At 47.3% G+C, this 24596-nt stretch overlaps 2 protein-coding genes across 2 annotated transcripts; one reads left to right on the plus strand and one right to left on the minus strand.

Annotated features, from left to right (window-relative positions):
- Positions 1-6964: 6964 nt before the first annotated feature.
- On the minus strand, positions 6965-10880 carry LOC123062764 (uncharacterized). Its single transcript, XM_044486415.1, has 5 exons — positions 10211-10880; positions 9002-9460; positions 8524-8901; positions 8375-8442; positions 6965-7464 (listed from the first exon to the last, which is right to left on the minus strand). Exons 1-5 carry the CDS (start codon positions 10664-10666, stop codon positions 7251-7253), a joined length of 1575 nt encoding a protein of 524 aa, XP_044342350.1. The 5' UTR covers positions 10667-10880; the 3' UTR covers positions 6965-7250.
- A 10668-nt stretch (positions 10881-21548) lies between these two features.
- LOC123062765 (myb-related protein 308) lies at positions 21549-23027 on the plus strand. The gene is made up of 2 exons (XM_044486416.1): positions 21549-22060; positions 22173-23027. The coding sequence occupies exons 1-2, from the start codon at positions 21564-21566 to the stop codon at positions 22711-22713; spliced, it is 1038 nt and encodes a 345-aa protein (XP_044342351.1). The 5' UTR covers positions 21549-21563; the 3' UTR covers positions 22714-23027.
- Positions 23028-24596: the final 1569 nt, after the last annotated feature.

The following is a 24596-nucleotide window of genomic DNA, read 5'->3' on the forward strand; positions in this document are numbered from 1 at the left end:
CTCAAGTGCTTGTGATCGTCGCTAGGTGGTCCACGGATCTGGCTTGTTACTTCTGGTGTTCTTTGTACTACCATGACAGATGGTGAATAGATCGAAAGTTTTTTCCACAAAAGTTAAAGAAAAAGAAAGCAAGATAGAAGAACAATTCTTCCAATTATCGCTTACTCTTGTCGAGGTTCTTATTATGTATAGGTCTAACAATCCAGTCTAAGTAGACAATCATATATCTTATTTCCAATTGCCTAAGAACCTAGCTTAGGCTGGTCGTAATGATAGTATCATAGCTAGTATCATGCATATCAACTAGGCAATTTTGATGAGGTGTCATAGAATTAAATGAAGAAAGAGAGAGTTGAGTATCATATCATGATACCGTATCATAATAAATGATATGCTATTATGTGTCCTGCATGACAATAAATAAAGTACTACATGATACTAATATATGATACTATGCACTAGGAAGGTAGTATCATACACTAGTATCATATGCATGATATTAGTATATGATACTCCCCATTACAACCAACCTTAAAGATAAACTTATAATTTAAAGGGTAGGAAGTTCCAAAGCAAACATTGGGATTGACATCCCATAATTGTGAGATGCTATTGCGTACATAACAATTACTTGTTCTTGGCCAACATTGCTGCTTTTGCTGTTTTACGGTGAATATGTGTGTTTCTTATTGATACACTGGCTTTTAATTGATGTTGGAGAGTTCAACACTGAAGTACATATAAAAGTAATGTAGCTTGTGACAAACCGTAGGTATCATTGTTGCGGTCGCAGCAAGCGATTCCTTGTATGGCCCCTTTATTTCATTATATGTTAGTCTTTCCTGAACTTCTTTAGTAAATATAACCCCTGAGACAGCCCGAAGCGGTAGCGGTATACTAAATTGCATGTGATATTTAGCGCTTGTTTGGACTGCTCTGCTGCATCAAAATCAGTTCTGCTCCACCAAATCCACTTTGGAGCAATTTCACACAGGAGTTGCAACTCTTTCGAAGAGAATGTCTGGCTTTAATCTAGCTCCAGATTCAAGAATGAGAAAATTGGTGAAATGATATATTTGATTGGTTGAGCGGAGAGAAACGAAGGGGTATCCACTTACTAATGTCAGTGGTGGGCAATTCCTTCCAACTCCAACTTCTACAGTTTTTTGGAACACTTCCTAAAGAGCTTCACAAAAACCAGGGAGTTGTATCTCAGATTTTAATTATTTTTTTTGAAACGGCATATCGTGGAGCTATCTCGATTGGCTTGCGTTTTCTAGAGCGGAGTTGAATTTCAAGGAGCGGAGCAGTCCCGAACAGGCCCTTAATTTCTCATGAAGCATGTGGGATACTAATGATTTAGATTGCCTCTCATTGATGTGTTTGACTAGGTAACCATTGTCTTAAAATATATAGCTGCCTACGTAACCATGTGACTCCACAAGCATGTCTGCATTTTTAGAATTTCTCGAAGATTTTCAACTGCAGCGAGATTATCTTACAGTATCCAGCACAGCCACTTGCATGGCTTTCTGATTATAGAAGGGGACGTACGTAACCTGCCAACCTAATTGCCTAGTGCAGTTAAGGTTCAACGAACCAAGTTTCAGCGCTAATTTAAGAGGAGGAACCCGTACAAATAGGGGGGAGCCGGTCAAAACCTAAACCAAAAACGAAATTGTGGACGAAGATCAGGACAAGCAAAATTCCAGGCGAGTATTTGTGTGGATCATGGCCAGCCAAAAGAATATGGATCAATCTAGCTGGCGGCCGGGCGCTAGGTACCGCTCGCGAGCGGCCGGCCCCTGTCCGAGACGTCTAGTCACTGTCGCATATTAAAAACGCCAGGTAGAGTTTGGGAGCGGCCGGTGGAAAAGATAAGTACGTGGTCCGTTGTACACTAAAGGGAGTTGACCATCTAGTTTGCTTTTTAATTTTTGTTTCTTAAAAAAGCCATAACTTTTAAACCAAATATCGAAATTAAGATCCGCTTTCACCACTGAAATCCTCGTGATGTGCTCTTCGAAACTAGATCCCGCATGGATATGTTTTGACAAACTTTTTTTTGTGCAATTTTGTCCCCGTTTTGTGTAACTGACTAGCCGTCGATGTGCAACTACCCGACAGGGATGTGCAACTTTTCTTGTACACCGTAGACATGCAGTTTTTCTCTATGGTACCTCCATCCCCAAATTGCCTCCTTTCAGTGAGATGTGCAACTTCGTTTGTTGCCCAGGCCATGCAATTTTCACTAGTGGCACCACCCCATACTACTCTCTAAAATTGAAATGTGCAATTTCATCTGCTGCCCCGGTGCCCTGGCCAACTGCCTGGTAGTCATCGCGCGTGTGAGCCTCTACAACCGCGTTTGAGGGACTATCCTGTAAGAATGTCCCAACTCCACGGCCACGCATGTGCTCTTCGAAACTAGATCTAATATGATTATGTTTCGACGAAATATTTTTTGTGCAATTTTGATCCCGTTTTGTGCAACTTACTAGCCGTCGATGTGCAACTACCTGAGAGGGATGTGCAACTTTTCTCGTACACTGTACGCGTGCAGTTTTTCTCTATGATACCTCCACCCCAAACCGCCTCCTTCTAGTGAGATGTGCAACTTCATTTGTTGCCTAGCCCATGCAGTTTTCACTAGTGGCACCACCCCAACTACTCTCTAACAGTGAAATATGCAATTTGGTCAGCTATCGCGGTGCCCTGGCCAACTCCATGCCTGGTAGTCGTCGCGCGTGCACCCCCCACAACCGCGTTTGAGTGTTTTCACTGTTTGCTGCATCAGCCAACTATCTATCAGTGGATGTGCAACTTAGGATACTGCCACGGCCAATTGTCTAACAGTAATATGCAACTTTTTCTTATATCCCATGGATGTGTAGTTTTCCTGCTAGCACCTAGGGCAAACCACCCCTGCTAGTGAGACGTACAACTTTAGCGTCTTGTCTATATTCAACTTTTCACTATCCTCATGAATGTGGAGTTTTCACCATCAAACTATCCTTCCTGTGAGATGTGCAACTTCGTATGTTGGCCCGGCCAACTGCCTGGCGGACTTGTGCAACTCCGTGTATTGCCTCCGCCAACTGAAACTGCATATCCACAACAAGGGAGGGGAAGGAGTTGCACATCGACTAATAAGCTGTTGGCGTGAACAACAGACTAAGTTGCACATAACACTGGTAGGGGGGTGGGCAGGGTGTGTAAAACCATGAAAAACTACACATCCACAAGTAAGGATGAGAGTTGCACATCGACTACTAGGTTGTTGGCGGGGGCAGTAGACTAGTTGCACATTACGTTCTCATGGTTGGTAGGTTGCAACTTCATAGAAAATTGGATCATGCAGCTACAAAAACTAAGTTTATAAAAAAGTTGCACCATCCAGTACTAAAGTTGCATAATGCAGTACTAAAAATGCACGATATAGCACCAAAATTGGCATCAATTTTTTTCGTCAAAACATACTCATGAGGGATCTAATTTTCATTGATTGGTTTGATATAAAAGATCTTACGAGCTGATATCATCCAGAATTAAAGTTAGATTGTACTAGCACAAAATGTTGGAATCATCATCTGGGCATTTACATTGCCAACAAGATGAAGTCGATAGCAAGAAAGTGATTGACCACCGGGGTGAAATCACAGCCATCGTCAAAGTGGGTAATACATATCTCTGTCTCCATTCCCTAGCAGTCCTCGTCTTCATCTTGCTCCAGATCGAGGACGAGGTCATTTCCGCTCCCGTGGCCGTGCTTCATCAGGCCGCTACACTTCATCCAAGCATGTGCTTCGTCCTCTCCCAGTCGCTACAGCCACGCCTAGACCTCATGCCGTCCGCTGCTTCCCTTCCTCCTGCTCCGTCCAGAGCTTCCTTCGACCTTCACCCAGTTTCAACAGATCTGATACATGTGGGAACGGCGGCGCCTGAATCCAGTCGAGGGGCGTGATGCCCGTTCCCAACTTGTGGCGGCCGGCGTGAGAGGAGCGGAGATGGCCGACGCGAGTTGTGATGGCGGCGGACGCGAGAGAGATGGGGACGAAAGGTTGGAAGGGGTAGATAGCGACAGCTGTTTTGTGGTTGAGAGCGCCCGACCGGATAACACCTGGTCCACGCGTGCGGCAAATCAGGGCAGGTCGAGCGGCGAGGGGCCGGCCGCTCGTTCCGTCTAGATAGTGTGCGGCCATTTTTTAGATTTTGGGAAAGAATATCTGGAGACCGATCTACGGCCCAGCTCAAACCATGCAAGATTTTGAGGCAAGCTAGCTTAGCTATGCATGTCTCCTAGTAGTACTAGCAAGTTGGTAATTTATTTTGGGTGTCCTTTTCTTGTACCAGGTCAACTTCCACACCCGCCTCATTTGTCCCTGTAGGAACAGGAGCTGAGAAAGGAAGCGATAGCAAGCATTTCGATTGTTCCCATCCTGTTGTCCACTTACGCTACTTGACAACCGTAGGACTGCACTTGCCGCACAGTACAAAAAGGTTAACTTTCTGTTAAGTTCCGGTCGTTGCTACGAAGATCCGGCCGCGGGAAGGGCTTTCCACGGCGACGCAGACATGTTACTTTCTTGAATTAGACACTTAGACCCCGTTTGTAGCGCTGGAATTGCCTCCAGTTCCCTGGCATTCTACCCCAAATCGACTGTTGCATACCTAAACCTTTCCGGCACGGTGATCCGGAGGTAGACTCTATGCCATGCCACATGGATACTTTGGATAGACAGGGGAAAATATGAAAAAGCATGACGAAAGGAGGTCCTCCTTGTGAAGAAGACTGACGAAAATTACAGTGATCTGAACGCTCCATCACACGGTCAGTGATTCCAAGCTTTTGGCCGAAGCCTCTTCTCCGCGATGTCCCGGCAACGAGAGTGATGGATGCTGACCGGTGCGAGCAACAAAGTCCCAAATGGTAGAGCCATCTTTCCGCCAAACTGCCGGTGGCCACTCGACCAGACCGGCCGGTAAAAAGTTAAAAGCTCACAATTCACATCACCTCCTAATTTCTACCACGAGAGAAGAAGGTACTCCAGTAAGCTCCAGCCTCCGCCTACCAAGAAGAATCTACACTCGTCGAAACACATTGGCTCCGGTCAGTCTCGTCTCGCACGGATTCGCTAGAAGCCAAGAGCCAAACACCCCCTTCCTTAACGTTGGATCGCAACCGGCCGCGTGCGTCCAAGCCCACGGCCATTGAACCGGTCCTCCGCCTCGAGCTAGCTAGCGCTTTTGAACCGGTCTAAAGACCTGCATGCGGAACTCATCACATCAACCTGGTGACAGGCAGCCGGAAGAAGAAGAACTAGAAGAAGACAGCGACTCTAGGGCTGCATCCAGCCCCAACGACAAATAACCGAACAATCCGTCGTCCATGGTCCATCCACATGCGCTTGTGCGGTCGCGTCGTCGAACGACAGCGCCGCCCACGCCATCGGGCCTCCCTTCCCTTTGAACCGGTCACGGGCGTTTTGCCGCGTGATCAGACTTGATCGACGCGATATCTGGGAGGCCGGGAATTAGCGACGCCAATTCCCGGCCTTGGATCGTCGTCGCCGGGATCCCGGGGGCGACGGCGACGTGCCCGTTTCGATCCATTGCGTGTGGCGAGCGTGTTACGTAGTGCATGGGAGTATTATTGGCTCGCGGGTCGTTTTCTGCCCGCGCGTCGTGGCGGTGAGCCGGCTGAAAGCCAATCAAGGTGGGGAATGTTATAGCCGGTGATTGGCAGCGCGTCGCCGGTGCGTGGCCGGTGGGCGGGCGACGACGACGACGGGCGTGACACGACAGGTCTGTGGAGGAGCGCGCGCCGGTCACTGCTAGCTAGCTAGCTAGCTCGTGTGTTCACAAGTGTGTACCGGTGATTCACTCCCACGGTAGCAAGCACTATTACAACTGCCATACGAGCTAGCTAGTAGCCCGAAGTGGAACCAGGAGTCCAGGACGCTTCTGGTTCCAGCTCCTCGTCGGCGTCGCATGCGGTCGCCGCTGTGGAATTCTTTCTGCCTCCGGCCGGGCGCGGAGTTTCCGAAGCGCGTACGACCACCGCCCCTGGGAAAACCGGTGACCTGACCCGGACCGACGGATGGGACACGCCGCTTCACTGTCCACGTCCATGCACGGGACGTGGAAGTGGAAATTCCGCCACTGATCCATCGCCATAGCTCCGTATAGGTATAGCAGCCTAGCTATATACAGTAGATGAATAATTCCGCGTGGCAATCGGGAGTGGTATACGTACGGTATACGATTGTAGACAGGGTACCTTTCATCGGCGTCCCCTGAGAGGGACGGTCGCCCAGTCCTCCCTGCCACCATGTACGTCTGTACAAGCTACCAGATGTAGACTTGCGACTGTTCTGGCTTGGATGGATGGTGACGCCTACGTCTGTATCTCGGTGTCTCTACGTAGGTTTGGCACCAAGGCAACAGCCAACCACTAACTGATATACTCCAACCTACGAGTAGTATCATCATAACTTTAATAGATATGCTGAGAAGAAGAGTGTGCACTGCTCTTTTCAGCTGCCAAAAAATTGTAGGACTCTTGATCTCAACGTATGACAATACTTACAAAAAAGCGTTAATCTAAAAAAGGCAGACAAGGAGACTGTTCTCTGCTGTTTGCTCTTCTAACATGTGCTTTCTGAAACAGGTGGGTTCTCTCCTCGAATTTCATAATGAAATTGGGGGCCCTTTGGGGCTCCCTTTCCTCTAAAAAAAGAGGAGTAATCAGGCATTCAGGAGGGAAAGCATGATGCTGGAGTAGACAACATCATTGGCGACGGCAGTAGAATCAAATAAGAAAGAAAAGGGAACACCATTCAAGCTATACCTCAGAACATATGTTTCTCTTTCTTGTACACAACAGATGTGTCGTCCCAAGGATGACCACCATCAAGCCGGAGGGCAAGCCAAGAACAAGGAAACAGTAGACAGAAACAGCATATGGTTCCATACTTTTAGATAATATACTAATAGGCACCGACACCAAGCAAGTAGTCAGATCTTCATTTACAGGCACAGGGAGTTAGATACTTATCATACAGCATTGACTAGCACTACAGATAGAAAGAGTACCTAGGTTTCGAGATAATACAGCATTCAGAAGGTCGTCGCCAGTTAGGGGTGGTACTTCGAGGCTCGGATGTGATGATTGACCAAATGACCATCCAGATTTTACAAGATACCATGTCATGGGCACAAAAAGATAGTTGCATAAGTCAAGCTTGCCCCTACTTTGAGAGGAAGGACGACATCGCCCGTCTGAATTCAAGAGATCCTAGAGCAGATTTTGGTAAAGGGCTGCCTCCAGGGAACCACAAATCACCTCTGCCAGGAAGCATAACCTGTGGGCTCATACTCTTGTCGCCATCACTTGTCTCAGCAGGAAGAGCTTCATTCTTTTTCTTCACAAATTCGAAGAACTCCGCAACTTGACGAGCATATCTTCATGGGCAACATTGAAACATCAAACAGGTGCAGAGATTTGAAGGAAGTTAAGAGCACATGGGGTGTTCAGGACTTTGGTGATACATTATTAAAATAACATTGCAGGTTGCTGGAAACTATCATTACGAGGAAATTCGATAAAATGCCGGTCTTAGTTTGTTCTTTGATTAAATGGCATGCCATGTGTCACTAACAAGCGGGTCCTGGCGTGGCATTTTATAAAGGCCACACTAAGACGTGGCATTTTATTAAATCTCCACAAATACATGCTACTGTCAATAGGAGTATATCAGGAATTACTACATAAATAATTCAAGAGACAAAATAACAAATACCATCACCCTGGACACAAGGATAACAAATTGAACCTGTGACGACTTTTTCTTACAAGTGTCAAAGTGTATAAATACAGACCTAGGAAGGCTGGACTTGGTCTCAAAAGCATTTCACAGGAATTAGAAAGTTATATGCAAAGAATCACCTATAAGCCATCCAGATTGTTTACAAGTATATGTGTTGTCCGTTCATATCTAACCAGACCTAGACTTCAGATAATTCACATGTACCAGTGTAGCAGGCATGATATATAGTACAGAACTAGTGTCACATAGGTAAAAAAACAAACAGTAAACTGAAGATGTATCAAAAGCACATAGAAATTACTGAATATTTTACTTTTAGGTCAGTTTACACTTCACAGCTTAACCTTTCCTATTTGGATTCAGTTGGCAACAATTCCAGCAACATTACTGAGTTCTATTTTGGAACATGTAGATCAATACGCTAATTTCAATGCTTTCCGCTCAAAGAATATCATATTCTTAACTAATGCCTGCTTAACAATAAAAGAATGTAAATAGAAAACTGAAACAATGCTCTCAGGAATATAAAGGTTCTGATCACTTACTGTCGTTTAGCTTCAATGTCCTTGTTAAAATCAATGTCATTTTCACAGTCCAGGATCAGAGCAGGAACCTAATTCGGAATAGCACCAATATGTGACCAAATAACTCCTTACAGATCACACTTGAGCAAATAAAGGTAGGAGAAAGTTACCTTCTGGATACTAGAATGCATATGATCTCCTTCCAGGAAGAACACTTGATCTCGTATTTCTGGATGTAGTGAGCCCTCCATATGAATTGGAAGCTGACTGACTGACAACAAACCAGAACCTTGTCCTTTGGACGGAAGTAGCCAGCTCTCATGTTTCTCATGCAAACCTTGAAGGTAATCAAGACTGACACCACCCTCCTCTGACCTTTTCCGAACCATCATTCTTTTGTGGCAGGTGTCAGGGCTAGCTCTTAGATAAATAAAACCATCAGGGACAAGACCCGGGAGAGATGACACAACTGGGTCGAACCAGGAATCGTAAATGCTGATTTCCATCTCATTCATCCACTTAGCTTCATGAACAGCACGGACAAAAACCTGAAAATCAACACGAGTTTACTCATTAAATAGGAAAAGATGTTTACAGTGGGATAGATCAAAAGTGAAAACTAGTGTTTTCGGCAAAGATATGACCTACCATTCTATCACTGAAAACACTTCTTTCCATCAGCCGGAGAGGCTTTATTCCACTTGAAGACTCCCTCTCTTGCATCACCCTTGTCACAAAGACGTAATTCTGGAAAGTGTAAGCATACCTCTGTGGTTCAGCATAGAAAGCATCAAGTATGTTAAAATGATCAGGCCCAATATCCTGCCACTTTGCAACAGGTTCAGGTACTATTTCCACAAGGTCACGTAGTTCGATAGTCTCGTTGGCAATTCTTTGGAGGAATGTAGATTTCCCGACACTGATATTCCCTTCAACACAAAAGGTGAGCCTCTTTCTTCTGCAGGGCTTAGATGTGTCAGTGTCTTTCACCTCCTCATCAACGCTCTCTTTAATGAACAGAGTTATACTCTCAGCATGGTTCTTGTGTATGATGCCAACTGAACTTTGCAAGAACTCAACCATCTTCTCATCAGACTTGCCAAAGAACTGCAAAACTCAGGAAGTGTTAGCTCTAGGTGCGTTGAAGTTAGATTGAACCAGCAGAATTTTAAGTGAGGAAATCACCATCATATTCATAAGACAGGATTGTGACAAAGAACTAAAGAGAATAAAGTAAAGCAAACCCAGAAAGTAACAGACAAAAGTAATTTCTTCTTTTTTCCTTCAAACTTAAGAATTTCATGGTGATAATGCTCCAGCGCCTCCAATGATCACATAGTGGGAATCAAATTAACCTGTTTTATGCAATGCTACAATCAATACGATCTTGAGTTTTTGACAGCATATCTGAAGTTTGTGAGATGCAGGGTAGGCGTAGGCATAAACTTTAGGACTAAAATCATTGCTGCTGTAGATTTTGGAGCCAATGTGCATTTACCAGTGTTGCCTCAATTACTAAAACTGAGGAGTGACCACCAGAATTCTAATGCCGAGTTGGTCGTCAAGGACAGAGTGATTGCTTGCACTCACAGTACACCAACTCTATACAAGAATGCAGGTCTAAGCATATCAGTTTGCTTGAGCTAACATGTAAGTGGTGGTATGTGACGACATTTTCTCAGGCAACATATGTTAACAGAAATGTATTTTCCATGTGACCATGTCAATTCTGGCAATTCACAGGAACTGGTGAAGACTCCAAGCATACGTGTTGCTTACATACTTTGCAAACTAGTACTACAATAAAACAGAGACAAACAGTACGAACAATCCAGAACAGACCACCCACGCACGCACCTTATCCCGATAGAGCTGCTTGAGCGGCGCGACGCCATCGAATCCCTTCTCAACGAGCTTCCTCTGGTTCCGCGGCCCGACCCCAGGAATGGCGAGCAGCTCCCCGCTCCCCGTCGCCGCATCGCCCCGGCCTCTCTGCTTCCTCTCTGGCGAATTGCGACCCCCACCTCCTCTGGAGCCCCTCCCCTCTTCCTCCTCCTCCCCCTCTCCCGCGGCAACATCCCCGCGTCTCGCCGCCTCGGCGGAGCAGCAGAGCCCCCTCCTCGCGACCGCGCCGCCACCGCCGCAGCGCAGCCACGGCAGGGGGTGGAGGCGCGCGGTGCTCGGCACCGAGCAAGCGGAGAGGGACGGGCCCGCCAGGCGGAGCGCGGGCATGCGGGAGGAGGGCAGCAGCGGCCGGGCCGGGGCCGCGGCCGCGTCGAGGAAGGAGGCGGCTCGGGGGAGAATCCTGTGCATCGCTCGCTGGCTGAGGCGACGGGGACAGCGGAGGTCGGTCTCCGGCAGGCCGCCGGCCGACGTGGCGGTGGCGGTGGCGGGCGGCCGGAAGGGATTGGGTTGCGGTGCGGTGGGGTTTAGGGTTTTGGCGTTATCATCTCGCGGGGCTGCCGGGATGAGGTGGGAAGGAGGGTGGAAGGAGAACTGGCGCGGCGCACACGAGTGGTCCACGGGGACTCGAGCCTGTGCTGGGTCCACGGGAATTGAAAATGCGTAAAATAAGACGGGCCGGTGTGTCGCTGCCTCGCCGCTTTTGTTTTCGGTCCTGCTCTCGGTGCATGGACCGAACTCCTTGGGCTGTGCAGGCCTGACTGACTTTAGCACATGGATAGAAATGGACTGAACTGCAAACGCACATGTGTTATTGGGCCTGAGCCGTTTGGTTGGTCCATGAAACGTGGTCAGTTAGCAATTTCTGAACTTCGACAACCGCCATTGATATATACTCCCATAATGCATACTAGGTGTTTTGCATATGTTCATGCACATTGTTTCTTCTCGGGTCATCAAAGCACGGTATCTACTTCTTTATTGTTTTGCAATGTCAGTTTATTTTGTTTATGTGACATGCTTAGAACGTGTAGACCGTGAAGCATTTGGAAGGGCCATAAAGTTCCCAAACCTTTTTCGAATTTGTTAATATTTTCTAAATTTCTGCAAAAAGGTCAAATTTGATAACATTTCCAAATTCATGAACATAGAGAAATTCACAAACATTTCCTAAATAGGAAATATATTTTGAATTCAAAAAATATTTTTCAAATTCGCACGATTTTTTTCAAATTCACAAGCATTTGTTTTTGAATTAATGGATATATTTTAAACTATAGCTTGTTTCTCAAAATTCGCGTACATTCTTTAATTCGTGAACAATTTGAAAATTCACAAAGATTTTAAAATCTGCTATTTTTTTAATTAACGATTTTTTAAATCTGCAATGATTTTTGAGTTCGTGAATGTTTTTAAAATTTGTGAACAATTTTACATCTTTGATAATAATTTCAAATTCATGAACATATTTAAATACATAATATTTCTCAAGTTGGTAAAAAAATGAAATCACAAATATTATTAAAATTTGCAAAAAATTGCATTCGTAGATATATTTTAAATTATTGCACATTTTTCGAATTGTGGTTTTCTATGATTCTCAAACATTTTTCAAATTTGTGGATTTTTTTGAATCAATGAACTTTTCCTTGGGTTACCTAACATTTTGTTTCGCTGACAAACACCTGTCAATTCGCAAACATTTTTTTACAATTAATGGACATTTTCCAAATCCATGGAAATTTTATCAAATTCGTCAACATTTTAAAATTCATGATTTTTTTCCCAATCCATGAATATAATTAAACTTTTGGAATATTTTTTGTAATGAAATAAAACCTACCAATATATGAAACTCGACAAAAATATGTAAAACAGTTGAAAACAAACCTAGGGTGGCAAAATGACCACTTCGCCTTGCTCATAATTGGCCGACTCACGAATGAGGAGGACGAAGATGATCAGAGGCAATGCCGCAATGGTATCGCTCACGGAGACCACCTCGCCGGCACATTAAGCGATAGTTGGCCAAGGGCTTGCACCAGAGGCTCACATGCCATGGCCCTTTGGTATGCTCACTCGCAGCACTAGTCTCTCGTTCGTTCGACCGGCTTGCTTTGTTTTCCTTCTCTCTCACATTTTACTGCTACTCCGGTATTGTCTTGGGAAAAATGAACTTCAGCTCTTTTAATCAAAAAAGTTGGCTGACTTTAAAACAAATTTATGCATTTTAAAAAGCATGGGTTAGTAAAAATAAAAAATTTATCATAAAGTTCATGAATTTGAATAAAACGTGAATCTTTGAAAATTTTGTGAATATGAAAAAATGCTAATTTAAAAAACAAAATTTTGAAAATTGGTCACAAATTAAAAAAAGTTGAATTAAATAAAACAGAAAAAAAAAACAGGATGGAAAACATAAAAGCCCAACCCCCAAAACCAAAGAAAAACCAGCCCGAAAAGAACAGGAGGGATTCTTCTAGAGCCTTCAAGAAGGTTCCCAAAACCGATGTAAAGGAAATTGGTGTTGCTAATATGGGCCGGCCTACTTAGTACGTACAAGCGAAGGTGTGTGCGCCAGGTACAGATAATGCTATAATTGCCAAATAGATTTTGCTCGCTCCCGATAGGCAATACATATCACTTTTCCTTTTAAAACGTTTATGTATGAGTATATGAAGCAATAACAAAAATTATGTTTTCCTAAAAAAATGACGCATCATCTTAGGAGTCTTCAAAAATGCAATTTTTTTTGGCTAAAGTTCATGGTAATCACTTCGCATATTTGTGCTCAGACAGGTGCTCCACCTCAAGCGTAAGTGTGCTTCAACAAGTGGAGCACAAGTATGCCCCCTAAAGGAGAAAAGGTGAATCACGTATGTTCTCCACGGTTGAGCACACGTTGGCTTCTTCGTAGGGCGCAAATGTGATTCACGGCGAAGCGTGCGTGTGGAGCATGGATGTGCTTCGCGGTGAAGCACACCTATGCTCCCTAGCAGAGGAAGATGTGTTCCCTCATGGATCCAATCAAGGTAGAAGGAAAGAGGGGGAAATCAACCTGATCCCCTTTGCTTTCGCCACGTATTGAACGTTGCATTAGGAAGGGTATCTCTTAACTAGTGATTTTGATCGGGAAGCCTTCCTATGCCACACATCCTTCTGGGCCTTGGCCCAATAGTGCTCCTTCGAACGTTCGTGCATACGCTTGGTCATTTGTCCTGGTTTTTGCTTGATTTTTCTGCTCCATCTCTATTGTATTAGAGGAAAAACTGGTTACCATTTTTTTGGTTATTTTTTAAATTGTGGTGAAATCAAATAATTGTTCATGATTTTAGAACATATTCACAAGTTTGAGAAATATTCAGAATTAGAAAAATGTTCACAAATTTGAAAATATTCTAAAAATATTCATGATTTTTAAAATAATTTTCCAAATTCAAAAGGTTCACGGATTAAAAAATCATGAATGCGATAAAATTTAAATTTTGAAAACTACACGGATTTGAAAAACGTTCATGAATTTAAAAAATGCTTAATTTAGATATTTTCATTGAAATGAAAAACGTTCATTAATTTTAAAAAACATTCGCAAAATTTAAAATTGTTCACACATTAAAAGAGGCCATATTTATAAAAATAAAATGAAAAATAAAAAACGTGAAAAGGTAAACCCCGAAACAAAAAGGAATTATCAAAATTTAAAAAGCCGATCAGATCAAGGTAAAATAAAGCAGAAAAAACGAACAAGAAATTTTAAACCAATCCAAAGAACACTCTAGTAACTTTCTAAAACTGGAAGTCTCGGCATCGTGACCCTTTCATGGGCCCGTCCGTTAGCAAGGTACACGCTCAGGAGAGGTGTGCGCTTTTTACGTGAATCAAACTATTTGACGCCTTAAGCGCCAAGAAAACAGGGTAATGGAAAATTCCCTTTTTGGTAGGCCTATATGAAAAAATGAAACTATGGTCTTTCAGTAGAACAGAAAAGGATGGCTAGTTCACAATTTCTAAACTTTTTTTTAGAAACACAGTACAAACACAACTTCTGAACTTGGAGAGAGAAAAACCTCTGGAACGAGGACTAGGCATGCAACACTACAAAATGATGTAACTCTTGAGGCTGGTGACAGCGTCAGAGCACGATATTTAACACTTAACGTATCTAGAGCAAGCAATCTAGAGGTACCAGAGTGACCTGTGCAATACCCATGCAGGCAATATCGTGTGACGGCGAACGTAATAAGCGCATGCTTAGAAGAGAGCAAAGACGGGATACGGAGGACTGCAGAAAACAGACAAGACGGAGCAGCCTGATTTGACTCGTGCCTCATGCATAATCTCCAGCTGTTTCGGAGAGCCTCTTTGAAAGGGTCAGTCGTGTTAGGCTTAGCTCTGACTGTCATCTCTTCTTCTTGGGAAAATCTTAACGAACTCTCTGTAATACTGGAAAAGTCATGGTCGAGTAGGACAAGCAGTACGGCTTCAGATGGGAATGAGAGATTCTTGAGCACCGCTTGTTGAACGCAGAAGGGTCGGCGAGGACTTGTTCAGTTGCTCCTGACATGAGGACAAAGACGGTGCCAGAGAAGGTGAACTTGGCCGACCAGATTTCCGCATGAAAACACAAACAAATTGTTACTCCGATACTGACTGACTGGGGTGAGTGAGTCCCCGGTCTTCTGCTTCTGTTCTGTACCACTTGCAGGTGGGCTTGGTAGGATCTCTGGCCCTTGTCTACTTCTGCTTAACTAGGCAAAATTTACTACGTACGTATATTCTTCCAGGATCCTGAGCACACGTCCTGCAATCCAGTTGGTGATATCAAATACGCGCGAGTATCCCTTTGACATGTACAGGACACTGACAACTCTGCATTTTTTTTAAGCAGTTAGCTAGCATCTGATTAATTTGGTAGAGACGAGCCATCACACATTCACACGCCCTGCATACATACGGCTGCTCTACAGCTCTACCTGCAACAACCAGCCCAATGATACGCTACACTATAGCCGCAAGCAAACCAACAAGCAACCACCGCCAATGATTTTCATCCAAAAAACTTCCAGTATAGGAAACGATATCGACAACGCGTCACCGGTGCAGAATATGTAGATTCTCGGGAGTAAACATCTGATGCCATCTTCAGCCGGTGCCAATGCATGAACACGGGAGACGCCAAACGTGCAATGCACTGCCTGTGTGTGTGTGCGTCCTATATTATTCAGTAAAGACCTGAGGGCACTTGCAGCCTCTGCTAATTAACAAGATGTCAGTCTCTATTGGGCCGAGATAAATTAACTAGTCGCAGATGATTCCTGAAGCGGCCGGTTGTGATGGCGCCATCAGGTAGGTAGGTAGGTTCGGGCGGGCTGCGCGGCCGATCGGCGATCGTAAACAAAGCGGGGGCTGCCATATGCAGCCACGGTTCGGTAGGCCGTATAGCTCCACGGAATCTAGGGCAGCGGCTCCGCGTATGTACATTTGGCAAGTAGACGGGGACAGCAGACACGGTGCGGTTGCGACTTGCCATTCGCCATAATAATTGATACTAATTCCAGTGAGTGCTCGCTTATAAATGTAATAATGTGGTTAGGGTTAGGGTTGGGAGTGGTACAGCCTACTATATTGCATTAAGAGAAGAGTTTGGTGCTGTCCCAGCCCCACCAACTGTAGCGTCATGCTTTAGCATGGCGGATAGCGAGCATGAGATTTCGTTTTGTGATTGTTACGTATGTGGATTGCACTGGCCCTTTTCATCAGTTTGGACTTTTAATTGCGTCGGCTAATGCATGAAGCTTAACGGTTATGACACGAGGAACTACTAGGTCTGTGCGCAGCTTGGAGAGAAATGCATCCAACCTGGGTGTGGTTACGGCGTCAGTGGCCGGTCCGTTGCAGGGCCAAGGGGAAATAATGACTGCGATTGTACTGGTATAGTATAGTACTATCGTGTACGCATGAATTTGTTACTGTTGCTCGGTCTATTTCCTCGCAGACACAGTGACCAGACTACCGAAGTAATGGATGTACAGTTAGGTAAACCACACTAGGATTCTCCTACTAGGTCCTTGATCCTTAATGGCCAGCTAGTCTGCGCCGCGCTGTTCGAAGAAGGAGGAGGAGGAGGAGGAGGACAAGAGACGCTTTGTCTACCGGGTCGACACGGAGCGGGCGCCACGCCCACCGGCCTACGCTAGCATGCAGTGCACAGTGCCCTCGTATATTGACTTGGCCACAGTGTTCTGCGCTGCCATGGCCATCGACCCATCGTATCGTATCGCCCATGCATTGGACCGGCTAACAGGGAACAAAGCGAAGGAAACCATACGTCTCCTGTTGTTGATCGCTGCAGGTATACGAGCCAAGGAGCTCGACAAAGGAAACCCACGCGGCGAGAAGCTCACCTGCCTGCCTGTCAGCCGCATGCAGTTACACAGCACCGAAGAAGGGGACTTGTGAAAACAAAACAAAAGATAGATATACTGTACCAAGTGTTAGTGGCGTATGACGTACTACCTCCGTCCGGGTTTGCTTAATAATATACTTGCAGGTATCATTCTGATGCAGAGCACGAGGCGGTCCTTCTTTTCAGAAAAGAAAAACCTTTGTCCGGGTTTATTGGACCCCTTTGTATTGGGGCCGGGTCATCTATAGACTACTAAAATACAAAGTATATGATATAAAAAGGGTGTGGCTACGCCTCATTCGACTGGGACTTAACCAAGTCTCAGTCAAGTGATATAATGTAGAAGAAAAAATACTGAAAAAAAATTGTATGAACCTTCATGCAACATCAACAGAATATAACATTACGAAGTCTTGATCGACTGAGGCATAGTAAGACCGGTACAGAAAATTATACTGTTGGATTTGTATTAGAAAGAGCTTTTCAACAATATAATTTCTGTGACGTATAGTTTTCATTTTGTTGGTTAGATTCTTCGGTTAAATTTTAATCCAAAATAAAGGGAGCCTCATAAACCTAGAGGGAGGAAGTATCACCATTACTACCACCCTCCGTGGACTTTTCGCACACACCACGGATTAAGACCCGCACCTACCTGCCCATTACGCCATCCAACTTCCAACACCGCGTAGTCCCCGCCCATGTGTTCGATCTCGAGCTCCGGGAAGGCGGGTTCTGCCGTCTCCTGCATTGATTCCGCGGCAGGACCGCGGATTACTAGAATGCGATTCAGGAGCAGCAGCAGCAGCCCATACATACATACATACATGATCAGATGGTGCCTCCCTGCAACAGCCCCATCAATGGCGCTCCGTGCAAGCCTGACCCGCCGGGCCGACGCCGCGGAAACCCCCTGGGCTCCGGCGAGACGAGCTCACGTCCCGGCGGCAAGTGGCGCCGTCCCGGAGCACGCGCCGTGCGCGGGCGCGGGCTGCCGACTCGTGCGGTGCGAGCGAGCGATCGCCGTCGGCGCACAGCGATCCGGCCGGGTATCTAGGTGTAGCCAGCGCGCACATTTTTTGTTGTTTCCTTGTGGGGGATCCCAGCGCCGAGCTGCCGATGGTCACGGCCGGCCACGCTGGGGGTGGGGCGGGGCGCGGTTTGACCCCGCACCAACCCGCGCGGCCTCACCTCACCTACCTAGCTACCGGGCTATATATCGTGGCTGGACGGAGCGGCAACGTTGCACTTGTGCTGCACTGCATGGGACTTGTCACTTGTGGGGCAGGCCGATCGAGGACGACGCGCCTGCATGGGGCCCTACGGGACGGGACGACGGACGGCGCACTTGGATTGGCCCCGGCCGGCGCCGGTGGTTCGCGGGCGGCATCATTGCGTCCTCTTGGACTGCACTTGGCTGAGAGCTACCGCGCGCCGACCCGTTGCCGCTGCATCCGGATCCGATGCACGCGTAACATAATAGCGCGTCGGTTATTACTACTACTTGGTTGTGCGTCGTGCGTGTACGGTACTTGTACGTACTAGCTGATCAGCCGGCGCCGATCGAGTAAAATAAAGAGAAAAATGAGCTTGCGTTGAGGTTGGTAGGCCATTTTTTACCGGTCACGAACCGAGGCTTGCTGTGGACCTCCGGTCAACATTGTCACTGTTGCTTCTGACATACCGGGCTGCAGTGGGAGGGAGTACGGTGCTCCCGAGCCTCGTTTCCCCCTGCGTGCGCGGTCAAACGGCAGTGAAAATCTCGCGGGTTCGTGGTGTCGGTTCCGCGGGGCCGACGGTGATCTCGCACGCTGTTGGAAAGAGAGGTGACGGCAATTAAGAGCAGTGGGGAGAACGGCAGTGAAGGCGCGCCACGGACCGCAGCTAACCCGCGCGCGAAAGCCACGCACCATGCACCCACTGCACGGCCGATCTGCACCACGCCTGCCGTGCCGCGCGCGCTGACTTGTACCGCAAACATCGACCCATCGGACGCGCATACGTACGTACGCTGCCACTTGCGCCGGCACGCCGAGGACTTGGGCGCGCACTGCACAGTGCCCGGCCTTTTTGACTCGCGATGACAGGGCCGATCTCACTCTCATCCGCATTTTTGTCCACTCTCTGGCCACCACCAACTGGTTCCATGATCGGGGCATGCACCACGGCGACTCCTGCAACTTGTTACAAGTATAGTAGAGTACGTAGGTTCCAACGCTACGTCGCACGCGCAGGTAGGCAGGCCTGCGCGCCCAAAGATCTTCGATCTCTTCTTCATGTGGATTCGTATGCATGGTGGCTTAGGCTAGTTGCGCATGCACGTACGTACAGCCTCTCATTTTACTCCACTTGTTTCAGCCCCTCAAAGTGCCTGTTGAAACATGGGGCGGGCTTTAAGCCCGTCTCTAAGGACACATGTAGGTTTAATTGACACTAGGTGGAGGTGATAAGTTTAGTCACATTCTGAAAGTAGCAGAGGAGTCGGACCTTCTTATAAGAGTTTCTCTTCCCTCGCGCAGTCCTCCTCCGCCTGCCGCCTCGCCGCGGTAATGAGCCGAGCCAAGCTCATACCTATGCACTTATTTTTGCCAGTTAGTAACGAAGAGTTTTCTGACAGCTGGACCATGATCTAGGACATCAGATGGTGGGCTGTCACGACGTGGGTCGAGCCCACGTCTCTCCACGCGCACCGTCCATCGCCATTCCTTTGCTGTTGCTGCCGCCCGTCCGCTGCGTATACGGTCGACGGAAAAGCAGATCTCCGAAACCCCGTCTCACCGGATCCTGTATGGGAGAGAGGCGGATAAGTTTTTGGAAAGCGACTACGCGACTGCTCGCCTCCTTTCGCCTGCTTCCTCTACGTCTGTATCGCCTTCATCATCACCATGTCTCGGTTCGACGTCGATCGTCTCGCCACCGAGAAGCTCGAGGCCGACAAGAAGGCCGCCGAAGACGCCGCTGCGGTTTCTGCCTGGCCTACTGGAGGGTATAACGCGTTTATTCCGCTCCTATTTATTTCCGCATTAGCAGTACTAGCATTATGTGTAGATGTGTCTACAATTTGCATAGTACGTGCTTGTCTAGATCAGAATCGGTATGTCATTAATTCTGTCATGCCATGCTAGTGATTTGTTTACGGATTAAATTAGTCAAAAAATTGCCTACTTATTATTCAACAGTGCCCAGCTCGATGAGCGACTCGTCCTCTCGACCGGTATACGTACGTACGCCATCATTCCACAGGTGCAACAGCAACAAAACGCAGGGTAACTTCTGTTTCGTCGCAGTCGGCATCATCGACGATCGATCCATCGAGACGATGCGTCCATCGACATAATAAATCCACCGTCCGTGGAGCAGTAACGGTTGGCTGCCAAACAGTAGAATTAGATTAACACGGCTAAGCTACCAGTACACATACACAGTACATCATCGATCTCCCATCGCCGTGAAAGTAGCCCGATCCGGTCCGTCCCATCCGTAGATACGCCATCCGTGCACGGCCGCACGAGTAATAATATTACTATTCGTCTACATTAGTCTTGACATTTTTGCAGCCCGGGCGAAGCGTCGCTTTTACCTACGGCGGGTCGTGCGCCCGCCGGTAACCATCCCGGCGGATCGGCCGAGCGGTGCCCAACGGAAGCGGCAGCCCGGCCGGCCGGCGGCGCGTCAGTTTTGACCCCCGGGGGATCGCCGGATTTTTTTAAGCGGAGTGAGCTCACCGGGGCTGCGTACCAACCTGGCCGAGTGCTGGCTGGACACGAACTACCTAATCAAGGCTTAAATTATTGCCTTGGCGCCAAGAGGGGGGTGATGGGATCATATAGAAAAATGGGGTTAGTCACGCACGCATGACAGGCGCTAGGGACACGGGCGCACAGCTAGGAGGTGTTTTGCTGGTTTGCGGCTAGTGGTTAGCTAGGCAATCGGTGGCGGTTGCTCCACCAAGTTTTGGAACGTGTTCCTACACCATGATTCCGTTTTCGTTGCGACCATCTCTTTTTAAAATTAGGCGCGCGACGCTGTGAGTTACGGTTGAGCTAACGAACGCACGAACGCTTGCCATGCTAGGAGTGGAAAGAAGAAGGGTGCTCCAATACCGACACATGTTAGTACATGACTCGCTACAAGTCTTCTACTAGTATAACCCTTGAAAATAGATTTACAATCTTTTTGTGCAATATTTGTGCAAGGGACCTATGCTTGAAACAAGTCTTGGCTTACTTAATGAGTGTGGCTAGGTCTCAGTCGACTGAGATTTAACCAAGTCTTAGTCAAGTAATGTAACATGCAAAGAGAGAACAAGAAAAAACCGAAAAGAAAAGTTTGCACGGATCCCATTGTACATCTGATAGATATATCATCGGACTTAACGAAGTGTCAGTCGACTATTACTTACTCCCTCCGTCCCAAAATATAAGAACAAAACGTTTTTATATTCTGGGATAGAGGGAGTAATTTCTTGCATGCAAAGAGAAGAAACCGATATCAGCCGGACGGCTAGTGGAGGTGGCTGTACCAAGCCAACTGACGATCGAATTTAGGTTAGATGCTCGACGACCCAAGTTTTTTAGTGTACATGTGTTTTGTCTACGCTGCGCTCCTGGAGAAAACAAGTCTATGAAAAAACAACTTGGTGGAGCAGCACTCACTCCCTTTGAGAGGGGAGGGGGAGGCAGATCCGTTTTGCAACCACCAAAGGACCAAAGCTACTCCACTCCAGCAAGTACACAACAAGGAATCAAACACGTTAGCTGCGCCGCGCCCACATCTTTACCCTCTCACTCACAAGCATCCTGCGACGCCCACCCAAACCCAACCCAACCCAACCCAGCCCCGACGCACGCCAAGCCCCTCGCGCCCGCGCAGGCGGTCAAATCCCCCCAAGGGATCGGGTCAATGGAGCGAGAAACCACCACCAACACCCCGCAAAAGAACCACCCAAAAGCTCTGCTCTCGCCGTCACGCCCCCCATATATACGCGCGCCCCGCCCTCCACGGCGCGCCCACCCCGCTCCTCCACCTCCCCTGCCTGCTGCATACAGCCGCGAGCGAGCGAGCTCAAGCTCCGAGCCGCCGCCGTCGAGCACGAGGAAGGGAAGCAGAGTAGCCATAGCTAGCGCCGGCGCCGGCATGGGGAGGTCGCCGTGCTGCGAGAAGGCGCACACCAACAAGGGCGCGTGGACCAAGGAGGAGGACCAGCGCCTGATCGGCTACATCAAGGCGCACGGCGAGGGCTGCTGGCGCTCGCTGCCCAAGGCCGCGGGCCTGCTGCGCTGCGGCAAGAGCTGCCGCCTCCGCTGGATGAACTACCTCCGCCCCGACCTCAAGCGCGGCAACTTCACCGACGACGACGACGAGCTCATCATCAAGCTCCACGCCCTCCTCGGCAACAAGTAAGCAACCGATCGCGATTTCAATGCGCATCGCCTCCTCCGCCTCTTCTTTCCCTGGTGTCTTGGAGGAAGGAAGCAGTTATTGACTAAAGCAGCGGTCGCCGTCGTGCAGGTGGTCGTTGATAGCGGGGCAGCTGCCGGGCCGGACGGACAACGAGATCAAGAACTACTGGAACACGCACATCAAGCGCAAGCTCCTCAACCGCGGCATGGACCCGCACACGCACCGCCCCATCAGCGCCGCCAGCGGGCTCACCGCGTCCACCACCGCCCCCGTCTTCCCTTCCTCCCCGGCGCCGGCGTCCAGGCTCGCCAGCGCGCCTTTCGCCTTCCAGAGCAGCACCGTGAGCTTCGCGAGGCCGTCCCCGTCGGACGACGGGCACAGCAGCAGCGGCGGAAGCAGCGACGCGCCGCGGTGCCCCGACCTGAACCTCGACCTGGACCTCGACCTGTCGATGAGCCTGCCGAGCTCGCCGCCCAAGACCGCGCCGCCCGCCAAGTCCACGCCCACGTCGCACCAGCAGCAGGGCATCTGCCTGTGCTACCACCTCGGCGTCCGCGACGGGGAGGCATGCACCTGCAAGACGGCGTCGCCGGCGGGCCCGCGCGTGTTCCGGTTTCTCCGGCCCCTGGAGGAGGGTCAATACATATAGCACGCTAGGCGCCCGGCAAAACTCTGTACAAAGCACAAAACGAAGGAGGAGAGGGAGAAAAAAAAAAGGGTTTCTAATTGAGATAGCTGATGTGGGTTATTATTTCTGATGTTTCGCTTCATCCCAAATATGATTCATTTCTTCTTGCCGTATACTCCTACTAGTATAGAATTTTGAATTTCATGCAGCGGCAAAAAATGTACAAAAGGATCTAGGGTGGCAAAAGTTGATAGTACCTACTCCCTCCGTCCGGAAATACTTGTCATCAAAATAAATAAAAGGGAATGTATCTTGATGTATTTTAGTTCTAGATACATCCTTTTTTGTTAATTTTGATGACAAGTATTTTCGGACGGAGGGAGTAGTACTAAATTAGTGTAGAACACACAGGCACATAAGTGAGAAAAGAGTAGATGGTATTGTTTGATTGCGCATGCGATTCGGGCGTCTGTTTGTGTCATGTGGGATATAGTGCGAGAACAGAGCATGTGGCGTGTTTTGGGTAGGTAGGGAGCTTATGCTATTTAGGCCCTCGAGGAAATGAAAACAACCTATTTCTTCGTCCATTTTGTAGTCATCACTGCAGGACTCAACAATTTTCATTACAATATGTTTCGAAATATTTAAACATGCATGCATGAACTGTTCCTGCTCATATTATATCCATGCATATGCAAAATATTGTTAAACGTTTTAAAATTTTAGACCGCACACGTTTGATAAACATATATTTTTAGACATGGAGATATTATGATTACTCGATGTGAATTAGCGGTTAGTCACGAGTGATCTAGCATAGCATAGTTCTTGTAGGTTCGCTCCAGCGACGGGAGGGGGTGAAAATCCCACGGCTTCGACCCGAAGATGGTTGGGGATAAATTTAAATTTGTCTTTGATTGGTGATGGCGAGATGAAGGGGCGTCGTCGGCGTGGAATAAGGTCTTCCCGCCTTGCCCACGTTGAGAGCTGCTTCTTCGTATGGTTAGGAGGTGTGTGTGGAAATCTGGCACTTTGGTCTAGCGTACTATGACAAGCATGTAGAATAAAAACGTTATCTTTTCCAGGGCGACAATTTGCTACGAACATTGCGGCCGTCTGTGTCTTCCGGCCTACATCGACAATTTTCTAGTCACTGATTCTACAAGCTCAAGAGTATCAACACGTTTGTTATGTCAAGATGGAGGTCGAGAGATGATAACAAGATTTGCTCAGGGCACGTCATCGAAGGATGAGGAAGAATACTTCGACACACCCAAGAATTCGGATGTAATTTTCATCGTTCGTAAGGATGCTTTGAAGGATGTGTCTTGCTTAATATATTTTGGCTTTTTTGCAAAAAGTACAAAATTAGAAAATCATTCATTAACTATGGATAGTTAGAAATGAAAAGGGTGTCTGATTTTAAAATGGATAGGTGCTCCTCGAAACCATCCATCGGTTGATAGAGGCAGGCATGGAAAAAATTAGTTGGCCATCTCATTTTTATGTGGAAAAATGACATGAGGTTGCAAATCTGTTGCCGTGTGGGTTATGGTGGTAAGTTAGACCACCAACCTAGCTGGTTCAGAAGTCGCGAAAGGACAAGTGGAAATGACACTTATAGTAGTCCCAAAAAACTTTTTGAATTTACCTCAAAGCTTCATGGTGGTCCAGCTTCATCATACAAAATGCGTAAAAAGCGAATTATGGACTCTGGTGCAAGTGGATATATGTAACATGTCCTCAGTTTTCATCTTTTGTAAAAGTGTTTTAATGGGCCTGTCCTGCTTAATACATTTTGTTTTTTTTGCAAAATAGTACAAATTAGGAAAATTATTCATTAACTATGGACAGTTAGAAATGAAAAGGCATCTGATATTTAAAATGGACAGGCGCTCTTCGAA

The sequence above is a fragment of the Triticum aestivum genome, chromosome 3A (assembly GCF_018294505.1).
Source record: "Triticum aestivum cultivar Chinese Spring chromosome 3A, IWGSC CS RefSeq v2.1, whole genome shotgun sequence".
Classification (NCBI taxonomy): Eukaryota; Viridiplantae; Streptophyta; class Magnoliopsida; order Poales; family Poaceae; genus Triticum; species Triticum aestivum.